Here is a 21,938-nt window from a genome sequence, read left to right on the forward strand (position 1 = left end):
TCCCATCCTATCCTATCCCATCCCATCCCATCCCATGCTGAGCTGGCAGCTCAGGCTGGGCTCTGAGCTCCATCACACAGCAGGAGCACTCGCTTCCCTCCTTTGACACACCACTCATGTTGGCTCAAAGCAAATCTCCCAAGCAGAAAAGAGGCAGAGCAGAGACACAAGACCCGGGCTGAACACAGAAGGAGCCTTACATGAACCATCTGCTCCCTCTGAGAGGTATTTCCCTGCTAAAAGGGCCAGCAGAGGACACGGCTCTCTGGTCTTCCATTAATGAGGTGACATGAGGACAGGCTAATGGGAGCAATCTCACAGCACGTGCAGCTGATCAGGGGAGGAACAAGTCAGCACAAAAGCAGGCAGAGATTTTCCCACCCAAGTGGATCCCCCTTCTCCCTGTGCCTCCCAGCTGGGCTCCAGATCTGATGTCCAACCTATAAATATCCTGTGCCTCCTCTCCAGGGAGGATGAAGATGGCAGGCAATGTGCTTAATGGACAAACCTTTGAGATGGGAGGATGTCTCCCCTTCCCAGGGACAAGCACCTCTTCAAGCTGGATAATTTTTGCAGATGTTTGTCCTCTTGTTTTAAGCCTTGCCAAGAGCCAGGGAGAATCAATACACCCAAATATACCAGACTTCTCCCAGAGTCCCTTTGCTGGTTTGCTGCTGATGTATAGACAGATGATCTCATGAGACCTCTGCCACATCAGGCCACTGTGCCTCATCTATCTTAAGTGCATATATGAGCTGTGATTACTGCTGCCTCTGAGTGCCTCACGTCTGGAATGTGTTTATCCTCCTGCAGTTCTGTGAGACAAAGGGACTGTGATTGTTCCTCTTCCAGGGAGGCCACGGAGGTTAAACGGGCTGATCATGGGGGATATCCTGGATGTGGCCACATCAGGATCCCCCAGGCATCTCCCCAGTCTCTGCCTTGTAGCACTGAGGCATCACCTGCCCCACAAATGACAGCTCAGCCTCAGTTCAGGACTCCAGCTCTGCACGGGATCCAGCTTTCAGCACCCAGCTTAATCCTGAGATTAATGAGGGATTCCCACCACACAGACCTCTCGATCAGACCTCTTACAAGTAAATACACCATCAGCCAAACCATAATGTTTTCCTACCCTGGCAGCCACTGTCTTAAGCCTCACACCAGAATCCATCATAGTACAGCAATAATCAAAAAGCAATTAGATAAAACCATGGCAGAAAAGTCCATCAAGGGTCATTAAGGATGACGATTTGGATGCAGCCTCTGGCTCGGGATGTCTGTGTGTGGCAGAGTGGTGCTGGATGAGCCAGTGGAGGGATCTGCATGCACACACCCAGTTTTACACCCTTTTCTTGTGCCTCTGGCCCTGCCATGGCACGATAACCCTGCTTGTCTGCCCACACAGCCCTCCTCATCATTACTGCTAAACTGTGCCTGCTTCTCCTGGGACAGAGGCTGCTGAGCCTTCATTCCTCCTGGAGGATCCCTCACTTCAATTCCTTGGCACATTTCCCAAGCTTAAGGGGAGGCATGACTAGTTTTGTGTCTGCAGCACAGATAAATATCCCCTGGATAGCTCAACGTGGTGCCACTCTCTCTGCCAGTGCCTTGGCGTCACCCTGAGCCCGGTGGCCTGGCGTGCTGTGCTTTATCCCAGCCAAGAAATCTCAGCCTTCATCCACTGAGAGATGAAAACTGGCCTGACAATATGACAATCGCCATGACAACATCAGTTACCCCCCAAAAATAAATAAAAAGCCCAGTAACTATGGAAACACCTGAGTGACCAAAACCAGGCTATTAAGTAGAAGACCTCGCCGCAGTTTACAGACAGCGTCGGCACTGCGAGGCTGGGCACTGCAATCCAGCCAAAGGCTCAGAAACACAGACGTGCTCTGCACCTAAGGGTGCAAAATGGATGTTTATGGGCACACACAGTGCTGCCTTTCAGACCTCTCACTCCAGGTCTGTTCTACTTCTACCTCCTCTGGGCACATGATGCTGCCTTCATGCCAGGTGTCACATCCAGGCCACTGTTCTGTACAAAATTCTCTCCCTCTTTGCCTCTTTTGCTCCTCCCCTTTGCCCTCAAGATGCCTCTCTTAATTGCCATCCCGAGGGCCTGGGCCCCACAGGGGTGCCAAGAAGGGATGGAGCTGCCGCATCCCATGCCAGATCTTGGCACCTCACAGCAATTTCAGAGAGCTGAGTTTTGAAGCCCCAGTGCCTGGCAGCTCTGCTGGTACTTGTGATGCCAGCTGGAGCATCCAAGCCCAGGACAGAGCCTCGAAGCTGTTAAGTCTCCTCTGCTGAGGCAGAAGAAGCTGTGACTCCAGCAGCTTCACTTCTTTTTCCACCTCAATCTGTTCAGCTGCATTAACAGGAGTTGCTGTGAGTTAATACAGCATTACTGGGAGGAGAAATAAAATAAGACAGAGAGAAGTAAGGCGGAGGGACAGAAGACAGGCTGTATCACACCTTATTTGGACCGGTCACAGGCTCACAAAACACTTCTCCAGAGCCAGCAGCCTGCTTCTCTTCATGCAGGAGGATGAGGATGGGGACAGGTAGGACCAAGGTCTGGGAACTGATAGAGGCACCAACAGGGCCAGCATGCTGCATTTCACAAAATCAGAAGCAGAAAACTCTCTTGCTCAGGTCCACTGAGCCCTTGAGTCATGCCATGAACTTGGTCTCCTCATCCCAACTGCATGAACTCCTCCAGCCCTCAAACTAAAGAGAGTTTCCAAAATGGGCTTCACAACTCCTAGAACATGGTAACAGCTGCAGGCAGGCAAATTCAGCAGAGTTTACCAGCCCAAGGCACTGAATGCAAATTCTTTGGAGCAGAGACAGAACAGCCAAGCAGTCAGAGGAGCCTGGAGTGGCTGGCAAAGGGTCTCAAGTGAGATCAGTCACCAGGGAGCTGGGCTGCTCTCAGTGTATATCCTCTGAAAGGCCTTCCCATGCACTGCCTGGTGAGCAAACACTCTTATTTGCTCCATTTGCCACCAAGAGGTGCACTGTGTGCTCGCAGGTGCCAAGGAAATTATAAAACCTGTGAAGTGCCTTTGCACAGAGCACAGAGCAGCCCTCATCAGTGTCAGCTCGAGGACAAATCCTTCAGCTCCTGGTGCTGCCATGCCTGGCACACACAGCACTGGCACAGCCTGTCCCAAGCAGCACTGCTGAGAGCCACTTCCCCACCCACTGTGTGAACCCTTAAATTATGCACCAGCATTCACTCAAACAATTCTCCCTCATCTCTTTTCTCCACCACTTCAAGAGAGATGGAGGAAGATGGTGAGAAGGAACAGGAGGCGGCTCGCTCGAAACTTCCCATGGGATGAGTAGAAGAACAACAACCAAGAGGGGCCAGCATCAAGCTTTGGGTTTTGCTTGCCCCTGGCAGTCTGAATTGGAATGTATCCTACATCCCAGATCTGCTATAGCACCTCTATGCATTTTCTCTGGCTCTCATTTCAGTCCTCACACTTCTGATCTTCACCTTTGCTGTGTGTGGTGAATGCAAAATGGAGAAGTAGAGGTTCCCCTTGGTGGCCTGGCAGACCTAGAAACAGAGGAGCTGCCCATGGAGATGGGCAGCCATGGAAGTTGTCCTGGGCCACCTCTGGGCTCATCACCCTCCATCAGCAGGAGACCAGGCTCTGGTAAATCTCTGCGATCATTTGTTCCCTTTGAGTTTTGAAAGCAGAATGCCTAATCATGGCCAAAATCAGGAAAGAGCTGCTGCTGCAAATTACACAGCACCACAGGTAATTTCTGATTAGCTCACTCTTCCTCTCCTGGTGCATCCTCAGTTTCCATAGCAGCTAAGTCCTAAGTAAAATGGAAACATCTGGTTCAAGCGCATGTAAAGATTCCCTGGGGAAAAAAACCTGCTGGATGGCAGCAAACACAGAAAATAGCCCTTGTGAAAGACAGAGGCATCAGGAGCTGGGAGCCTGGTTAGGACAGGATGGATGGCATGTGGGAGAAGGCAGCAAGGGGCACATGAGTGGGAGACAAGGGTTCTGGGGAGCAGGAGGGGATGTAGGAAGGAGAGTGGGGCTGTGGGAAAACAAGATGCTTGTGAAAAACAGGTACTGAGGAGGCTGAGCAAAACAAAAATATGTTTTCAGGGTAGACAAGGGGAAGAGTAGGAAGAAGAGGCTTCAAGGTGGAAACACATGGAGACTGCCTCAACCAAAAATGCTGCCTGATGGTGGCACACAGTGACAGCGACTTTGATTCCATAGAGGGATGCTCAGGGATGGGGAGGAGCACATGGATCCATGCACAGACCCTGACCAAAGACACCAGCTCAGAACCAAGACCACCTACAGGGGATAAACCAAGGTGTGCTCTGGGGGAATGGCTCGCAGAGGCTCCTGTCAAGAGAAGGGGCTGAGATGCCGCCAACTCAGCTCGCTCAGCCTGGGCTTTGCAGAGTGATGGATCTGGCCCAGCCGTTCGCTCCAGCTCAGACAAATAGCAAAAAATCAATGGAGCTGCAGCGAGACACCGCAGCCCTCGTCAGGAGCGGAGCAGGGGGAGCAGCCACGGCGCCATCCGCCACTGCCGCCCCTGCGCCGGCTCCTTCGGCGGCAGGATAGCCTGGCCGGGCTTCCCCGAGGAGAGCTTGAGGCATTGTCTGGAACAACAGCCCGCGCTGGTAAAACCTCAGGGGAAACAGGACTCTGAGGCGGAACTGAAGCGCTTAGACAGGATCAGAGGATCAGGGGCAGGCATTGCCGCTTGGCCACACGGCTCATCCCACCCAGAGCCTCCGGATCTCACCCCCAGCTCACCCACGAGAACCTCGCAACCGCCTGGGAACAACAGGGCAGCAAAACGCAAAACAAGTGCCAAAAAGCAGCTGGGAAAGGGGGCTGAAATTATACGGTCCTGCACGCCTGGGAATTTGCTTCCCAGCAGTCACACCCACACAGTTCTGCTGAGGGTTTGCTTACCAATTAACAAGGCCACCAATTAATGCTTCATGTGTTTTCCTGCTCATTTGCACTATTTACAATCCTCCTTTGAAGCAACCTGTAAGAATTGCCTGAACAATTTTCAAAACATGGCCAGACAAGCACATTCAATGTGCACTGCGAGTGCCCCATACAAGAACTCCATGATCCTTGTGCGTCCCTTCCAACAGAGAGTATTCCCTGATTCTATAAATCTCTAAGCACAACAACCCCAACCTGGCACCTGCAGCCAGTCCTCCACAGGACCAAAACCATCAGCTCCTCTTCCAGACCTCCAGGATGGATATTCTTCCACCAAAGTCACCAAGTCCTGTGTTGAGTCACAACTTTTTGGGGCATTTCACCTTCTCCTAGCAACAGAACAGACACTGACCTCTCCCCAGCCACTCACAAAGAGTGCTGTGCCCTTCCCAAACTATTTCTGGTAACGTTTGGTTCTTACCTTTGGGTGAGATGTGTCTCCAGGTGATTGTTGGGTCTGGCCTGCCTGTGGCTATGCAGGTGAGGCTGACGTTTCCGCCCTCATTGATGGAGATGTCAGAAGAGATCTCGGTGATTTTTGGAGACACTGCAATGATGCAAAGAGGAGAAGGAAAATGAAACTGGTTCTGCTTCAACTCAAATCTTAGGCTGTGGGTGAAGGAGGCTGAATTTCCATCCTCCCTCAGCTTTGACAATTTTTGCAGTAGCCCATCAGTCTCATCTGACTTGGCAGGAGCTAACAGGGAAAAGAGGGGGCAGAGAAGACACAGCTGAAGTGGGAAGAAACTGTAGCCAGAGGGGATTCAGTCATTTTAGGGAGGCTCGAGAAACTCCTCCGTGGTGTGAGACAGTACTTCTTCCTACCCCACTTCCAGCATTCCTTCTGTCCTCCTAGCCATGGCAAACCCTTCCCAGCAGAGCTGCATCTTCCTGAGGAAATGCGAGTCACCCCCTTCAAACGCCTGCAGCTTTTCCTGCAGCTGTGCAGGCTCTCTGCCAGGCCCTTGTAAGCACAGGAGCACCAAGAGGAGCTGGGCATGAAGAGAGATTCTGCTGAGGAGCCTCTGAGGTCGACCACCCTGCAAAGGGAGGGGAATTCTGCAGGGATGAAAGCCATCCCCCTGCATCCCACTGCCACCCAGAGCGCACAGGAGTGAGTCAGATCCAGGGGTCCAGGACCCAGGAGGAGACACAGGATGGGGGTGATGAGGAGGGGGCTGGGAAGGGATGGGGAGCAAGCAGGGAGCACTCAGCTCCTGCTGCTGCATGAGCAGAGGACACGATGTGGCTGCTGGGGAGGGCTGGGAGATCTTCTGGTGGGGATGTAGGAGGGAAAAGCATCAGCTGCTGTTATCAGCCTGCACCTGCAGAACATAATAAAGACTGTCACCTTCCTGGGTTTATTTCCAGACTTTCTCCAGAGCCTAGCAGGCACTGGCACTCTGCTGCAGCACTTTGCAGGAGAACCACAAATCACCTGCACCTTCCACCCTTGCTGGGAGAGCCAGATTCATCACCCCACTTGGGGCTGCAGCCCAACACCCCAAATCCTGACTTGGACCCCACTCCTGGGGCTCCCTTCCCTGCCTCTCCCCACCTCCCACACCTTCCCGGGCTGCGCCAAGCCGGAATGACTGCAATGGCCTTGCACGCAATGCCTCTGCTGTGCAGGTAAGTAATTTATTGATCCGTAAAGCACTCCAAGACGCTCTGGAAGGGATTATGTCATGCCAGTGCCGTGCAATAAAATAAAAAATGATGGATTTTTTGTGAACATGATGGTGATTTAGGGTTTGTAGTTGGAAGTGTAGTTAAAGTACATTTTAAGTGGAAATCAAGGTGGGTAATGAATTATTCTCTGTTTTGAAGGGCTTCTGGGAGTTCATTTTTTTGCTGCTCTGGGCACGATGGCTAATCTGCTAATCATGCACTGGAGAACAGCTCTGGATGAGCTGCTCCCAGACAGAGGAAGCTCTGGGGCAGGACAATGGAGGGCACAAAGACAACACCTAAAAAATATTAATATGCTTCAGTGTCACTAAGGGGACAGCACGTTCCTCATGGGACCACTCAGAGATGGGAATGCTCTGCCCATGGCCAGGTCCATTGAGGAGATGCAATTAATTACAATGTCGTTTTGATTGTCCCACTGTGTTCCTGGTGAGGCTGGGACTGCCAGCCAGGAAATCCATCTGTGCTCTGAAAACACAGAGCGTGTGGTTTCCACAACAAAAGCAGGACAAGGGGGGATTGCCATGGTCATTTTGGAGAGGTGGGAAGAGCCAAACGTAGGTGAAGTGATCGCCTACCTTTGCCTGGGAAGCAGCAAGAACTTCCAGCTCAAAGGTCCAAAAAAAGAAAGCAGTATCCATCATCTTTAATGTGCTGTTTGCTGCATCACAGAGGAACCTTTCTGATGTTTTTAACTGCTGAATCCACATCGACCCAATTCAGCTTGTTTTGCAGAGGCTTTTAAAAAAGCAAGTCAGACTTTACACTGCTACTCTGGGACTGCACAGACCTACTTGCATCCACCCAGGCGAGAGACAAAAATCAACTGACCAGGTTATAAAATATAATTAAAACAATTTAAACTTGGGTTTGATTAATAGGACAAAGGGGAATGCCTTTAACCTAAGGAGGGTTGATTTAGAACAGGTACAAGTTTGTTACAATGAGTGTACTGAGACCCTGGCCAAGGTTGCCCAGAGAAGCTGTGGCTGCCCCATCCCTGGAACTGTTCAAGCCCGGACTGGATGGGGCTTGGAGCAGCCTGGGAGAGTGGAAATTGTCCCTGCCCATGGCAGGGGATGGAACAAGAGGGTGTTTAAGGTCCCTTTAAAGTCTAACCTTCCCATAATTCTATAAAAAGCAGCTTGAACTGCTAGTGCAACAGGGCAAAAGTTCACCATACTCTGGCAAGCTCAGGACACTTTGAGGGAGATGCAATTCACTGTGGCCCATCTGGAATGAGAGGAGGCAAGAACATCTGGGAAGCAAACCAGAGCAACGTCACTGAAGCTGTTAACTAAATCTGGAATTGTCTATGCAGTGGTAGGATTTAACACGGTGGTTATTGTATGCTAATTAAATATTTGAATATTCTACTGCACAAACTATTCCAAATGCCTTTCTAGAGACATAACAGGTGTTTTGTAAGGCTTTTACCAGACTAGGGAGGGAAATCATAATAAATAAATGATCCAAGTATATATTTAATATTATTTAACACTCACTGGCACTTCCATTCCCTCTGCATTAAAGGACTTTCACCAGCACTTGGCTTTTCTGCAGCAGTGGGGCAGAGGAGACATTTCCTCTGCCGAAAGCAGGACGCAGATGGAGCTGTGCCCCTTTGGGAATGAATAAATAAATAAAGCTAAGTAAATGCAGGCTTCCCAGGCGGGAACCCTCTCCTTGCGGGCAGTCCTTTTGTGTTCAGCATCTCTCTTGCTCGGAAGTGATTAAACATGGCAGTGTTGGCCAAGCTGCTCCGGTGACACTGCACAGATTTCCCCACAGGCAGGCTGGTGCTTTATTGATCCAACTCTGTCTTTTTTCCCCCTCCATCTTTGCCACGGTTCTGGGGAAGGTCTCTGGGTGCTCTCAGCCCCCTGCAGGTGCCCAGGGCATGCCCCCAGCTCGCCCCAAAGTGCTGCACAAAAGGAGTCCCCAGGACAGAAAGCAGCTTGCTTAAATATTTAACCAAAGCATATGGTGAGCTGCACATTGGAGGGTGCTCAGGCAGGTGATAGATGTCTTTCTGGATCCAAGCATATGTGCCTGCCGACACACATCTATTCCCTGGCGCACAGACACCCCCCTGCCACTGGCACAGACGATATCCCTGCTCTGCTTTCACCTCCAAACACCCGCTCCTGCCAGCACAGGTGTGCAGCTCACAGATCCCGTGCCTGCATCCCACAGAAGGGCTGTACACAGATCTTCACCTCCTGGGAATGGGGTGGGGCTCCCCAGGCATTTCTGCTACCTCCTCTGCTGCCTCTCCCACAACACCCACTGCAGCACTGAGGCCTTCCCTGATTATTCCTCTAGCAGCCTTTTATAATACAATCCCAAACTAATCCCAAACTAATCCCAAACTGAATAAACATCACCAGCTTTGCCTCCTTGCTTGGGCCCTGCCACCTCCATTTCCCACCCACCTTCCTGGCATGTACTGACTGTGCTGCTTGCCCGGGCTGTCCTCTCCCTGACCCCCTGCCCCCACCTCTGTCCCCTGAAACCCCAGCACCCCAAATTTCAGCCACACATCAGGCTGAGTGGAAGGTACATCTGGAACAACTTCTCCACCTCAGATTGGCAAGGAGACTTCAAATGAGCCTCACCAAGTTGCCCATTCCTTCTTCAAGGAGCAACTGCATTTTTTTGCCTCAAGCACCCCCTTTCCAACCAGTTTTGGGAGCCAAGAAAGTAATGCAGAAATACAGCTGTGACCTTTCTAGCCCAGCAAACCCCTTCTGGTGTGGAAGTGAGGCAGAGCAGGTGCTTGCCCCAGCCAAGGGGTCTCAGGCCCTGGCACAGCCTGGGAGAGAGTGGCTGTCCTGGTAAACCCAGCCCTGCTTCCCTTTCATAAAACATGCAAACCTCCATCTTCCAGCACGAGCAACATCTGCTCCAGATCAAAGGAAACAACAAAGAACGACTATAAAAGTGTCTGGAAGAAAGAAAAAGAGGGAGAGTCAGACTTGCATTCTGCAGGCGATCTGTGATGTGCACTGGCAGCTTCCTGAGCATCAGCCTGACGCTGCTCCTGCTTCACATAACAGCTCCTTACTGCTGTCACACTCAGACTTCCCTGTGTTTTACAGAGTTTGCTGCCACGGGTCCTGCCACTGGGATTCAGTGGGGGGGAGTCCTGGGTGTCCTATCCCTGCTCACAGCAATGCTGAGTCAAACCGAGCCCACCCTCAGGAAACTGAGGGACTGCCAAAGGCAGGGACCCAACGTCGAGCTCCAGGACTCCTCCAGAGCATTTTGTAGCTGCCAGGTCAGGAGAAGGTGCAGTGCTGGCTGCCACAGTGCCAGGCACCTCCACGGTGCTTCCTCCCTCTTTTGTTTTCCAAAGCTTTCTGCCTTTAGGGAGCAAATTGAGAGCCCTGTGCCTTCAATTACAGGTGTATTATAATGGGCTTTTAAATCAGTTTGTGCTGCTCTAACGCAATTATAGTTAAGAGAAAAGCAGAGAGGGCTTTGTCTTTCTGTCATATCATACTTCCATCATTTCATCCTTCCTTCATATCATCCTTCCATCATATCAGGAGCTGTTTTGAGCCTGTCCAAAGGTGTGAGGAAGGGCAGACACAGCCTCAGAGCCTGCTCAGTCACAAAGGTTTGTACACAACCCCCTTGTGGGTGCCTATCCTGTTTCCCAGGGCTGCCTGCACCCTGGGTTGGCACCACCACACCCTTCACAGGTTCGGCACAGCTTCACCAAGGGACTGATCCCCCTCTTCACAAACCTGGCAGCAGCCAAAGCCATGAAGAAAGAAGGCTGGAAACAAAGAGGACATACATAACGACCTTAATAAGCAATTAATAAATAACTAATGGCAATTGCTCGTTCTAAAGCGAGGCGTAATGAGATGTGTCATACGGCGCTGAAATGTGTCTAAATGATTTCCCAAACAGGTAACAGCTCCTGTTGCAGGGAAGCTTGGAGGACACGAGATTTTTTACGCCCGTCTCTGCAGCAGGTTATACAGCACAGCATCATAATAACTCAGAGGAGGAGGGGGAAACAAGACGTTCCCAATCATTCATTAGTAAAGTATTTGTGAACGCGGGTATAATTCACCGCATAAACAGCAGGGTTTCTGCAGACAAACTTTATAGCTAAGTGCCAAAAGGGAGCCCAATCTGATTCCACTTACGACAGCATAAATCAGCACTACTACCGCAGTCAACAAGGGATACACCACAATAAATGTGGCACAAGAGGAGAGTTGGGGCTCAAGCACAAGGATTTTTCCCTGATTTCTGGATGGGTCTAGGTCCTGGATCAAGAGCAGCTCCCTAAGGAGTCAGGGTGCTGCCTCACTAGATTCACTCCCCTGTTTTCAAGGCTTTGAAAGGATCTGCATCATTTTTCCTAGTCAAAAAATGAAGAAAACACCTAACACTAAGCCCCACACCTGTGGGGGATCAAACCAGAGTTTCTTTGTATGGCTGTTAATGAGCAGCTTTAAGAGGAGGCAGAATCCCTCCCTCAGGTTTGGGAGAGTTCTGTGTTCATGTTCAATGCCTGAAGGAAGATGTGGCACTGCTCTGGACTTTGTTGCCTCCTTTAAAATGAGTCTAATGATGCTGAGTGAAAAGAAAACAAGAAGAAAGATATAAAAGCAAAGTTTTTCATTATTATCCATGAAGAAATGCAGCCAAACAAGGAGTGTTTGGCAGTTCAGCTCCCTGTCTAGACAGATCTCATTTTCAACTCCACACACGCTGCACGGATCTAGTTTCCAGTTTTTGCACCCCGAGCCACCTGGGATTCCCCCTGTAAGCCAAGCAACGCCTCATGAAAGGCAGAAAATTGAAGGATCTCGAATCCTTAAGACACCTGCATCATTTTTCCAGCATTATTGACACCTCCGCTCAAGGCACGACAGCCTCTCTCACAACTGCCTCCACAGTGACCATCAAAGTGACAGTGACTCTGTCACACCCCGCTCAGGGGATGCAGGGTCCCCAGCTCCTCTCATTCCACTGGGTACCAGTGAAATCTCCATCAGACCCTTGGGAAAATCCCTGCGTGGGGACGAGCCAGAGCGTGCTGACAGAACCCCAGAAAGTTTGAACACGACTTGCGGTTAATCCAAAGCTTGTCAAACCCATCACCTCGAAATGCTGAATGTCTTTATTAGATTCCTTTATCTCCCCCCAAGATCGGAGGGACACGACGAGATGATTCTCGGTGGAGATGTCATCATCCAGAAACTAATTAAAGGCTGCGCGGGAAGTCGGGCCACGCACACTCTGGAGAACAAAACGCATTAGCAACCCGAGCCGGGGAAAATATTACAAGTGAACTTCAGATCAGAAAGGGCGAGCGAGGGATTTCACAGCAGCTCTCCTCTCCCCATCTTTCCTCACACTCATCCCTACACTCCCTCATCCTCGAGAGGTGACCCCAGCTTGGGGCTGATAGGACCAGCCTGGGCCCTGGGGGATGCAGACCAACAGGGGGTCCTTTCCTCCACCCTGAGAGAAAAGCATGATTTGTGGAATTTCCTTTATTTTTAATCATAGAAAAGCATCCTTGCTGCGGGTCAATAAGTGCAGAGAAGGATGGATGGATGCCGGCTCTGCCAGAGTGCTCCTGGCAAAACCCTTGGTCTCGTTTGGTCTCATCTCTCCATCAACGTAATGACAAGAATTTCTCATCCTTGCAGGCTCGTGAAAAAGACAACAACATATGAAATTATAAGATACCCAGAACCTATGGCCACAGGAGCTGGACAGGGGGGCATTTCTCCATGGGGACAGAGGCACAGATCTAGTTTAGGACATGTGTCCCAAGTGGATGTACCTGCAAACAGCCCTTCCCAGTCAACCTGGAGTCTCCTGGTCTGACAGATGGCAAATATCCATGATATTGCTCGTCTGATCCATCAACACACGCTGTCCTGCTAAATCCTGCACAAACTCCCAGCTCCCCTCCCCACAACCAGCCAGAGTGGCTGTGCCCCACCCTCCTGCTCCCCATTCTGCCGCTGGAGAGCAGGGGGGGCTCTCCCTGTCTCCTCTGTCCATGCAGAGTGGGCATCATGCCAAGGGCTGAGCTAGCTGAACTGCCCTGTGCCACTTTACTCCTCAAAAAGGACCTGACAGGAACAAAGGAGCTCAAACATCCTTTGCAAAGATAAATCAGATGCTCTAATGCAGCCTGCATCTCCAATGAATATAGGGCAGGTGTCTCTGAAGTGAAGTATTAGTTAAAATGATGCTCTTTAAATTACATTTCGGCTATTTCAGGCAGACAGGTTGTGTGTGGGTTGGGCTGGGTTTTTTTATGATCTATCTAGAGGCTTAAAAAGACACAGAGAGAAATAAATCTCCCTTCCATTAAAAACACACTATGCTCTTGCATATTTGTTCTTATCTCGGAGCTCTCGCTCTCGTGCCCCCTCTCCCAGGGCTGGAGCACAAAGTAAGTGTTTGTGATTACACTTCCACCCTGACACTCAGCTAATTCGAGGAGCTGCCAGCCCGTGCCCAGGCAGAGCACACAGCTCTCCCACCCCCGCAGGAGAATAAGCTGTGCTTCCCCAAATGTCTTACTGGACCCAGAGCCTTTACTTCAGAAACCACTGGGATTTGTGGTGTTAATGTGGAATCATGCGAAAGTCCCTAGTTTTGATTGAGTTTATTTGGATCTTCTGAGTGTACCCATGCCCTTTTTGTCTCATTTATCTGTTTACATCCCTCCATTGCCAGTGCTCCCTGTCCCAAGACAGCCCCTTTCTTCCTATCCTTCCTGAGCTCCAGCTCTTCCAGGTGCCACTCATGCTCCAGACAGGGCTTTTACTTCTGCTTAGGCTTCTTCCCATCTTTGCCTTTGACTCCAGTTAAAATTAATGGATCAGGCAGGGAGCACAGCCCTGTTATTGTCTGATTAGGTGGTCTGGAGGCTGCTACTTATGCCCAGACTGTTTGTCTGGGAGAACAGAGTGGGAGAACAAAGCTTGTGAAGTGGGAGAACAAAGCTCGTGAAGTGGGAGGTCAGCAAGGTCCAGCAGTTCAAAATGAACCACAGGTGAGGTGATCCATGCCTCCATGTTCTGCCACTCCTCCTATCCCCATGGGAACACATCTTTTGTGACTCATCCTTCACTCCAACGGACGCAGGTCTACCTTCCTAAAGATGCCCTGATCCATTCCTCACTCCTCTTAGTCAATTTTACATCCCTGCTTTTTCAGTCTCTCCTTCTTGGGCTCCAAGAGCCCCCCAGCCTTCTTCACTCCTCCCATGGAATATTTCTGGTCCCTCATCCTATCCCAAGGTACATTTCTAGGCCAAATCACAGCTTCCCCAAGCCCAGGGGACCAACCCAAAGCTTGGCCAAAGGTACCAGGAACAAGCAGGAGTGCAAATACCAACAATCCAGAGTCTGTGGGATGATGCTCACTGTCCTTCCCAAACCTTCAAATGTGGTTTATCCCTATCGTCCAAACTCTGGGAGATAAGGGAGCGTTATTATTCCCCCTTCACGGATGGATAAATGGGAGCCAAAGATCAAATGGGCCAGAAGTGCCTGTTCAGATCAACGCTCTGCAGCACCTGCCTCTCAGGCTCTGTGGAGCTTGGAAAAGCACGTTAAAAAGGCACAGGGAGAGTGAGGGTGACTGCCAGGGCAGGTATTTCCATTGGGCTGCACGGAATGAGAGCTCCACAGTTAAGAATCAGTCATCAGGCCACCGAGACACAGCTGTGGATCCCTGTACATAAAGGGGCAATTAAAATTCCAATCGCCAATTTCAACCCAACCAAGCAACATTTGAGAGAGCTAAAAGCAAAGGAAAAGCAGGGAGTGATGGTCCCAGAAGGGAAGGATATTGATGCGCCTGGAGAACGCGGGGGCTGTTCTCCTTTCCCATTAGGACTGCTCCTTCATTTCCTGTTCCTCCTAAACAAAGCCCTCGAGCCTTCTTCTCGGCCACACTCGTGCCTCTGAGAATGCCAGAAAAGCCACAGGGAATTATCCCCGCCAGAGCATCCTTAATTTCCCTATTTGTCTTCCTAATGCCCAGCCTCATCACCAGCACCATCTATTCCCCATGTGCTCCTACTTTACATGGATGGACTATTTTTACCCCATTCTTCCTATGCCTCTTTTTCCTCCCATTTAATCATTTTGGAGGCTTTTTATCCACACTTTCCTTTCCTTTCTTTCCTCTTTCCCTTTCATTTTTAATACCTGTGGTTCTCCGATTCAAAATCATTACTGTTTTTAACTTGACTCGAGCCTCTTAATTAAGTTACTTTCCATTATTTTTTATCTAGTCCATTTGTCTACATCCCCCGCACCCTCCCTAATTCTCCCTTTCCTCCCCAAGGCAGGCTGGGTATGAAATCTTACATTTCCATTTGGCTAACAATCACTTTGAATTTTTAAATGCTATTAAATTGGATCACACCAGTCACTGGACTGGAGTTGTCGAGCTGTGATATTTACTCGCGCCAGTCAAAGGGAAATGAAATTGTGGCGGCGCGGGGGGGAGGCGATGGGGGAGCCCAGATTTATTCTGCCCGCCGTCCTCGCAAACAGGCACAATCCCCTCGGATTTCTGAGCGAGTTCAAAGGAAACTCTCACGCTCAACCATGAATGTATTGTAATGTCTTTAATAAATCAATTACTTGTTGGCAGGGAAGTGTCACTGCATCTCCAATCCTTGTAATCACCTCAGCCTTGCTGTGTTTTAAGTGCGGAAAGCCCACAGAGCGTTGTCGGCGTAGGGCAAAGCACAGAAAGCACCACTTTGTCTTGCCAGGAAAGGCCAAAATGTGCAGAAAGGATTTGCATCACGTGAAAACACACACACACACACAGAGTGACCCCCAGCTCCAGGATGAGGACACCACAGTGCTGAAGGGACAGTGTGAGGCTCATCCTTCCCAGGGCAGTTCCTGGGATGCAGAAGCTTGGAAGGCATGACCACAGAAGATTCCTGGGAAATGCCTATCCCAGGAAATCAGCCTGTGGTGATGGGAGCAGCCCCTGCTCCTTCCTGCCCAGTGCTGAGCCGGGGTATATTGCAAGGCAGTATTTTGCTACTGGCCCAAGAGCCAGACAACCTTTTGCTGCACTAATTCAGACCCTGAATTTTGTGCTTCTGCTTCAGGAGGGTACCATATTTCAGTTTTACTTAAAGAGGCCTTTTCCACTCAAAAATTTTCTAAAGGGAGCGAGATTTGATTACAAAGCAGTCCTGGCCAAATCCAACCCCTCCTCCTCTCTCTGTGCCGACAACATCCTCCCCTCCACAACAACAATCATCTGAGCACAAACAGACAACAGAGCTTTTCAGAAAGTAATGAACTCCGGTCGGAGCCAAGGCAGGAAGGGTTTAATGTTCAGCGCAGAAAGCTTGGCGAGGCCATCAATTATATAGCCCTGCTGCTGAAGGAGCAAAAAAAAGAGAGTATTTCAGACAGACTTGGCCAAAAAGAAAAGATAGGGAAGGAAATCACTGTGAGAGAGATTTAATTTCACAAGCAGGGAGAAGTGTTTGCAAAAGAGGAAGAGGATCAAAGGCTGAAGCTCTTGGGCTGGCTGCGAGGAGGAGGGATTACAAGGACAGCAAACCATGGAGGAGACATCTCTGTTGATGCCTTGTGTCAATGCTGGGCCAGGCAAGCAGAGCCTGGGGCACGAACTGGGGAGTCTGTTGGCTGTGGGGGCCCAGCGGGCAGGAGACTTGGGCAGAGAGGAGGGTGGATTGAGACCTGTTCATCTTATCTCACACAGGACAGCAAACCAGCACGGGGTCTGTGGCCTCTCCTGCCTTGTCCCAAATCCTACACAGGAAACTATACAAGATGTTACCAAAAAGATGAGCTGAAAGCTTTTGGGCATCTCTACCACTGAGACCAGTAAGCCAGAAATGAAAAATCACAGAATCCCAGAATGGTTTGGGAACCTTAAAGATCATCTCATTCCCAGCTCCTGCCAAGGGCAGGGACAACTTCCACTATCCCAGGGGGCTCCAAGCCCCATCCAGCCTGGCCTTGGACACTTCCAGGGATGGGGCAGCTTCTCTGGGCACCCTGTGCCAGGGCCTCAGCACCCTCACAGGGCACAATTCCTTCTGTATGAGGGTATGAATCCACCTAAAAGAAGAAGACCTCCTCACCCTGTCCCCAGCACACAGTGAGGCCATGCTGATCCCTTCCAGGGATCCAGTCATAGACCAAGGAACAAATTCACCTCCTTTCTGAGGGACAGGACAAAGGGGTTTCACTGCTGTCTCACAGCAGGTCTGGAAAATCCAAACCAGAAATATTTCAAGACCACATTTCAATATCTTATTTGAACAACCACATTTCCACAACTTTTACAAAGACCCTTGCCTTTTTGTTTTCTACTGCTTCTCCTTGTCTTTCTAAATCTCTTTCTTCTCCATTGCATCACCAGAACAGAAAGAAAACAAAATTACACCTCTCCCCGTGTTTCAATGCAGCTCCTTCTTCCCATTTTCCCCTTTGCCTTCAAAACCCAAGCAAGAACAGTGTGAAAAACCCCACATTTTCCACCCAGTTTCCCCCTTTATTGTCCCAGTGACCTCCCCCCAGCCTGTCCTCAAGCCTGGAGACATTTGCTGGAGGTTCTCTAGCCCTCGGAGGTGGCAGGGCTGGGCAGCTTTTTGGCAGCTGTTCCCTAGGCCTCTCCTTTATCTCCAGCATTGTGTTCACATCTGCTTCCCCCTCTGCCTCTTTCCCTGCTGCTGGGAGTTTGCTTTTAAATCACTGCTCAGCACAGCAGCTGCCAGGCACAGGTTCCATGCCCCGTTTGGATGGGGGATCCAAAAGCCGTTTGCAAACCTCCCTCTGCCTTTTTTCTTCTCTAATTTTCTTAATTTTTTTTCTCTTTTTTTTTAATCCTCCTGAACCTGCCGGTGCTGCCACACCGCTTTCCCCTCCTCCCTTCTGGCTGAGGAGCTCTCTTGGCTCTGGGAGTATGTTCAGACACCTGGTTGCTGGCAGCACAGGGTTTGGCAGCAGCTGGCAGCCTGCAGCTCTCTGATAGGGAATGGGAGGAGAGCAGGGATCTCACTGGGGGTCAGAGCTACCCACCGTGGCTATCAAGGATGTGCTGGTGGCCACTTGCACTGCTCCTGGCTGGTTGGTGGCTTTCTACCTTGCACATTCATCTGGCTTTGCCTGCAGCTTTGGCCAAGGACATTTTTGGTTTATGCTGAGGATTTATAGGGTAAAATAACACAGATTTGTGCAGCATCACTCTGGAGCTGGGAAGGCACTTAGGACAAGGCATTGCCATCTGTGGCTCCCGTCCTCAGCAGAGTCCTGCTCCCAAGCAAGGCAATTTTGGCAGAGCAAGGCAGCAAACCCTAGGGAGCAGAGCCAGGCACGTGGAAGGCTGGATGCCTCACTGCCACCCTGCCCACGCAGTGGCTCCAGGCTAAATTCCCATTCCAGATTGCAATTTCCCTGTGCCACCAAAAAAAGAGAGGGCTATATCCTTCCGGCAGCCAGTAACGTACAAAATTCCCTGAAAAAACTTGGCTGATTCCTCCCCAACCTCCTTTCACTGAAGGTCTGTGCAGGATTGCAGACCAGGATCTCCATGGATGCCACCTTCATGGCAAAGACTACACCAAACAGACAAAAATCCCCTGGGAAGAGCCCTTTGCTTCATCCTCTGACTCCCCAAGCCTCTGCAACAGGTTTTTGCTTCTGGACTCGCCTCCAGAGAGACTGGCCAGAAAAATCAGTTCTAAAGGCCAAAAAGAAGAGCCAGATTAAAGTATCAACTCTGAATTTATGCTCAGGACTTAAGGTTTAATAATGCAACAGAAAATCAATATTTAATAAAGCAAATGATTGAGAAAAACAGTGAATGGGAGATGAGCTGCTGCTCATGTTTTCAAACATGTAACCCCCAGAGGAGCAGGGTTGGCAGGATGGATGTGGAACCAGATTGCCACAAAGAGCTGGCACACAGGACACCCCAGGTCCCAGCGATTCCAGCTCCGGTGTCAAGGGGAGCTCATGGGTCTTTTATTAAAGGACAAACAAGGAATTACTGCGGTGGTCAGAATCCAAACACTCATGGAGAGAGATCAAATGCTGAGGCACGAGGGGAGCCGAGCAGCTGCTGCACTGAGCAGGCCCAGACTGGGGCTGGGCTGGAGGAACACGGGCAGGCAGCAACACCCCCAGGTTCAGGTGCCAAAGAGCTGTCTGGGGATGGAGATCTGAGAAGCTGGGAGGGAGCACAAGGGCCTAAAAGCAGAGTGAGAATTCCTGTCTGCTGAGCAGGAGAGGAGGTGGATAGTTAGGTGGGTAAGTGGGCAATTGGGGCACTAAGCGTGGCTGGCAGGTGGGGTGGCACAGCAAATGTGTATCCCTGAGCATGGCAAGCTCATGTCCTGGGCATGGCAGGAGTGCATCCCTGGGAATGGCAAACCTGCATCCCTGGGCACAAACCACACATCCCTGGGCAAAGCTGCATCCTTGGGCACAAACCACACATCCCTGGGAATGGCAAACCTGCATCCCTGGGCACAAACCACACATCCCTGGGCAAAGCAAACCTGCATCCCTGGGCAAAAAACCACACATCCCTGGGAATAGCAAACCTACATCCTTGGGCACAAACCACACATCCCTAGGCAAAGCTGCATCCTTGGGCAAAAACCACACATCCCTGGGCAAAGCAAACCTGCATCCCTGGGCACAAACCACACATCCCTGGGAATGGCAAACCTGCATCCTTGGGCACAAACCACACATCCCTGGGCAAAGCAAACCTGCATCCTTGGGCTAAAAACCATACATCCCTAGGAATGGCAAACCTACATCCTTGGGCAAAAAACACACATCCCTGGGAATGGCAAACCTACATCCTTGGGCACAAACCACACATGCCTGGGCAAAGCTGCATCCTTGGGCACAAACCATACATCCCTGGGCAAAGCAAACCTGCACCCCTGAGAATGGCAGGAGTGGATCTCTGGGCAGTACAACTGTGCATTCCTGGGCATAGCCAGCAGACATTCCTGGGCACATCAAGAGTGCATCCCTGGGCACAACAAACCTGCATCTCTTAGCAAAAAGTGCCCATCTCTGAGCACAGCAAGAGCTCATACCTGGGCAAAACAATCATGAACAACCAGACACGGAAAGTGTGCACCCCTGGGCATGACAAGCATAAATCCCTGGGTACATCCCTCAGCCAAAGCACACGGCCCTGGGCATGGCAAGTGTGCATCCCCAGGAGCCAGGTCTGGGCAGGACGAGGGGAGCTCTGCGATGCTCGGGACAGATCAGCAGCTCTGCCTCCCTCCCCTGGAGGCTGGGGAAACTGCAGCTAGCCCCTGCATGGCACAGAAATGTCACCTGCGCCTTGTCCCCCCACTGCCTTTCCAGCCCTGATACAATGCTGCCAGCCGGGAAAGGAGGAATTTTGCCCACACCCAGGCCAGCGATGGCAGGTGCTTCTTGGGGTACATGGCTTAGGGTGCACAAAGATCTGTGCCCCACCTCACTAAGTCTGGGGACTCTGGATAAATCCTTTAGGCAAAGGAGACTCTCACTTGCACAGGAATCAGTGCCCTTGGATGAAACCCCTCCTCTGGCACACTGTGTGAGCCGGGTTGTCTGCCTGGCCCTGCAGCACGGCAGTAATTTGTAGCTTGTGCTAGGATCCTTCACATTGAAAGATGACATATAAATATAAAACGTTATCACTCCATAACAGCCACATGCTATAAAACGCCAGGCAGAAGGATCTGGAACTAGATGGAGGCAGTGCTTTAAATCCTTCCCTGCAGAGTTACTGCCGCTAAAACAACAGACCCGCTCCAAAGAGCTCCAGCAACGGAGGGAGAAGAGGACAGACCCCGATAAAAACACCACAATTGAGGAATTAGATGAATAAGTGATGGGATTACAGCATGACCTCCCCATGTTGACAGCCCCAGGGTAGCAGTAGCACCGGCGCGCCGGTGACGTCTCCTCCCATTCATCCCCTGCTGTGATTTTCGGCGGATGCTCCGCGCTCCTGTAGTAACAACAAAGCGCCGGTACCGGCGTTACACTACAGCGGGCTGACTCCGCTCCCGCGGTTACGATAACAATGCTGTTACTGTAGTAACATTACAGAGCCGGGGTCTCACTGTTCTACCCTTAATTTTATTGTCGTAAGATTAAATTGCAATAATGTTATTGAGCTGCCATTAGTGTTGCCATGGCAACAATAACATTAAGGTAGCGATATCGCATTACAGTGGTCCAACCGTTCCACCACAAATATTTTAATGTAGTAAAACAAAAGAGATTACTGCAGTAACATTAAACTGCAGTGACCTCATTAAACCCCCACCGGCTTTATCACAGCCCGCCTCTGGAAACCGCACGTGGCAGAGGGAGTACCCCACGCACACCCTGGATGCTGCTGTGCCACCCCTTTGGCCGGTGAATCCACAGGGAAGAACGAGGACGTGCTGCACATCTGGAGAGCCACACACAGCTCTAGTTCTCCCTGCCTGGAGAGCTGCCGGTGGGCGCTGCATGCAGCTGGCCTCCCGGATTCACCGGCTCCGCAGAAGGGATTAGCGGAGTCACTCTTGAATGGCTCTGGGTGAGGCGGGTGACCTCCTCCTGAAAGCCTTTGGAGAGGTTGGGTGAGCGGGGCTGCTGGGAGCTCGCGTGCTCAGAAAGGCTCAAAGAGGAGCAGGCTCTTGTTTTCTAGAAGAGGGGTGATGCGAGGGTGACCTCCGCAGCTCTGAGGGAGTAGCAGAGAGAGTTCCACTGAGCTCTCCTTGCTGCCACAGAAGTGCGCACAGCTGAGCCAAGGAGGATGGAAATAGTGGAGCCACGGGGATGTCAGAGGTGGGAATGGCCCCAGCACTGAGGCATGGGACATCTGGAGGGGACCACAAAGAACTCTGTCAGTGCTGCCTGAGGGAACCCTGTGACAAACAGGACGACGGCATTAGCGCTTCACTGGGGACATAAACAGGAATTAGCCACAGCCTGGGTGTACGAGAAAGAAAAACAGGAAGGAAATTAAACTGGTCTGTGTGTCTTGTGAATCACTGGGTCTTCCTTCTCCTCTGCTCCAGTCTCCTGCCAATTATTTCTCCTTGGGAACAGGATACATCCTCCCATGACTCTGGCAGTGCCTGGCCCATTTCATCGCTGGGATGCCAGGCAAGCCTGGAGGGGAATGGTTTGAAATGGAAAAAGTTTGATT

The 21,938-nt window shown here is 50.8% G+C and overlaps 1 protein-coding gene across 2 annotated transcripts in view; it reads right to left on the reverse strand.

The window, feature by feature from the left end:
- LOC311162948 (protein CEPU-1) overlaps nucleotides 1-21,938 on the reverse strand; it is a 137,905-nt gene that overhangs the window by 21,174 nt on the left and 94,793 nt on the right. For both annotated transcript variants that reach the window (XM_084221573.1, XM_084221572.1), the window contains exon 3: nucleotides 5,440-5,565. In XM_084221573.1, coding sequence (XP_084077699.1) covers nucleotides 5,440-5,565 — 126 coding nt within the window. The remainder of the gene's footprint in view (nucleotides 1-5,439; nucleotides 5,566-21,938) is intronic.

The sequence above is a fragment of the Fringilla coelebs genome (assembly GCF_963513975.1).
Source record: "Fringilla coelebs genome assembly, chromosome: 25".
NCBI classification, from domain to species: Eukaryota; Metazoa; Chordata; class Aves; order Passeriformes; family Fringillidae; genus Fringilla; species Fringilla coelebs.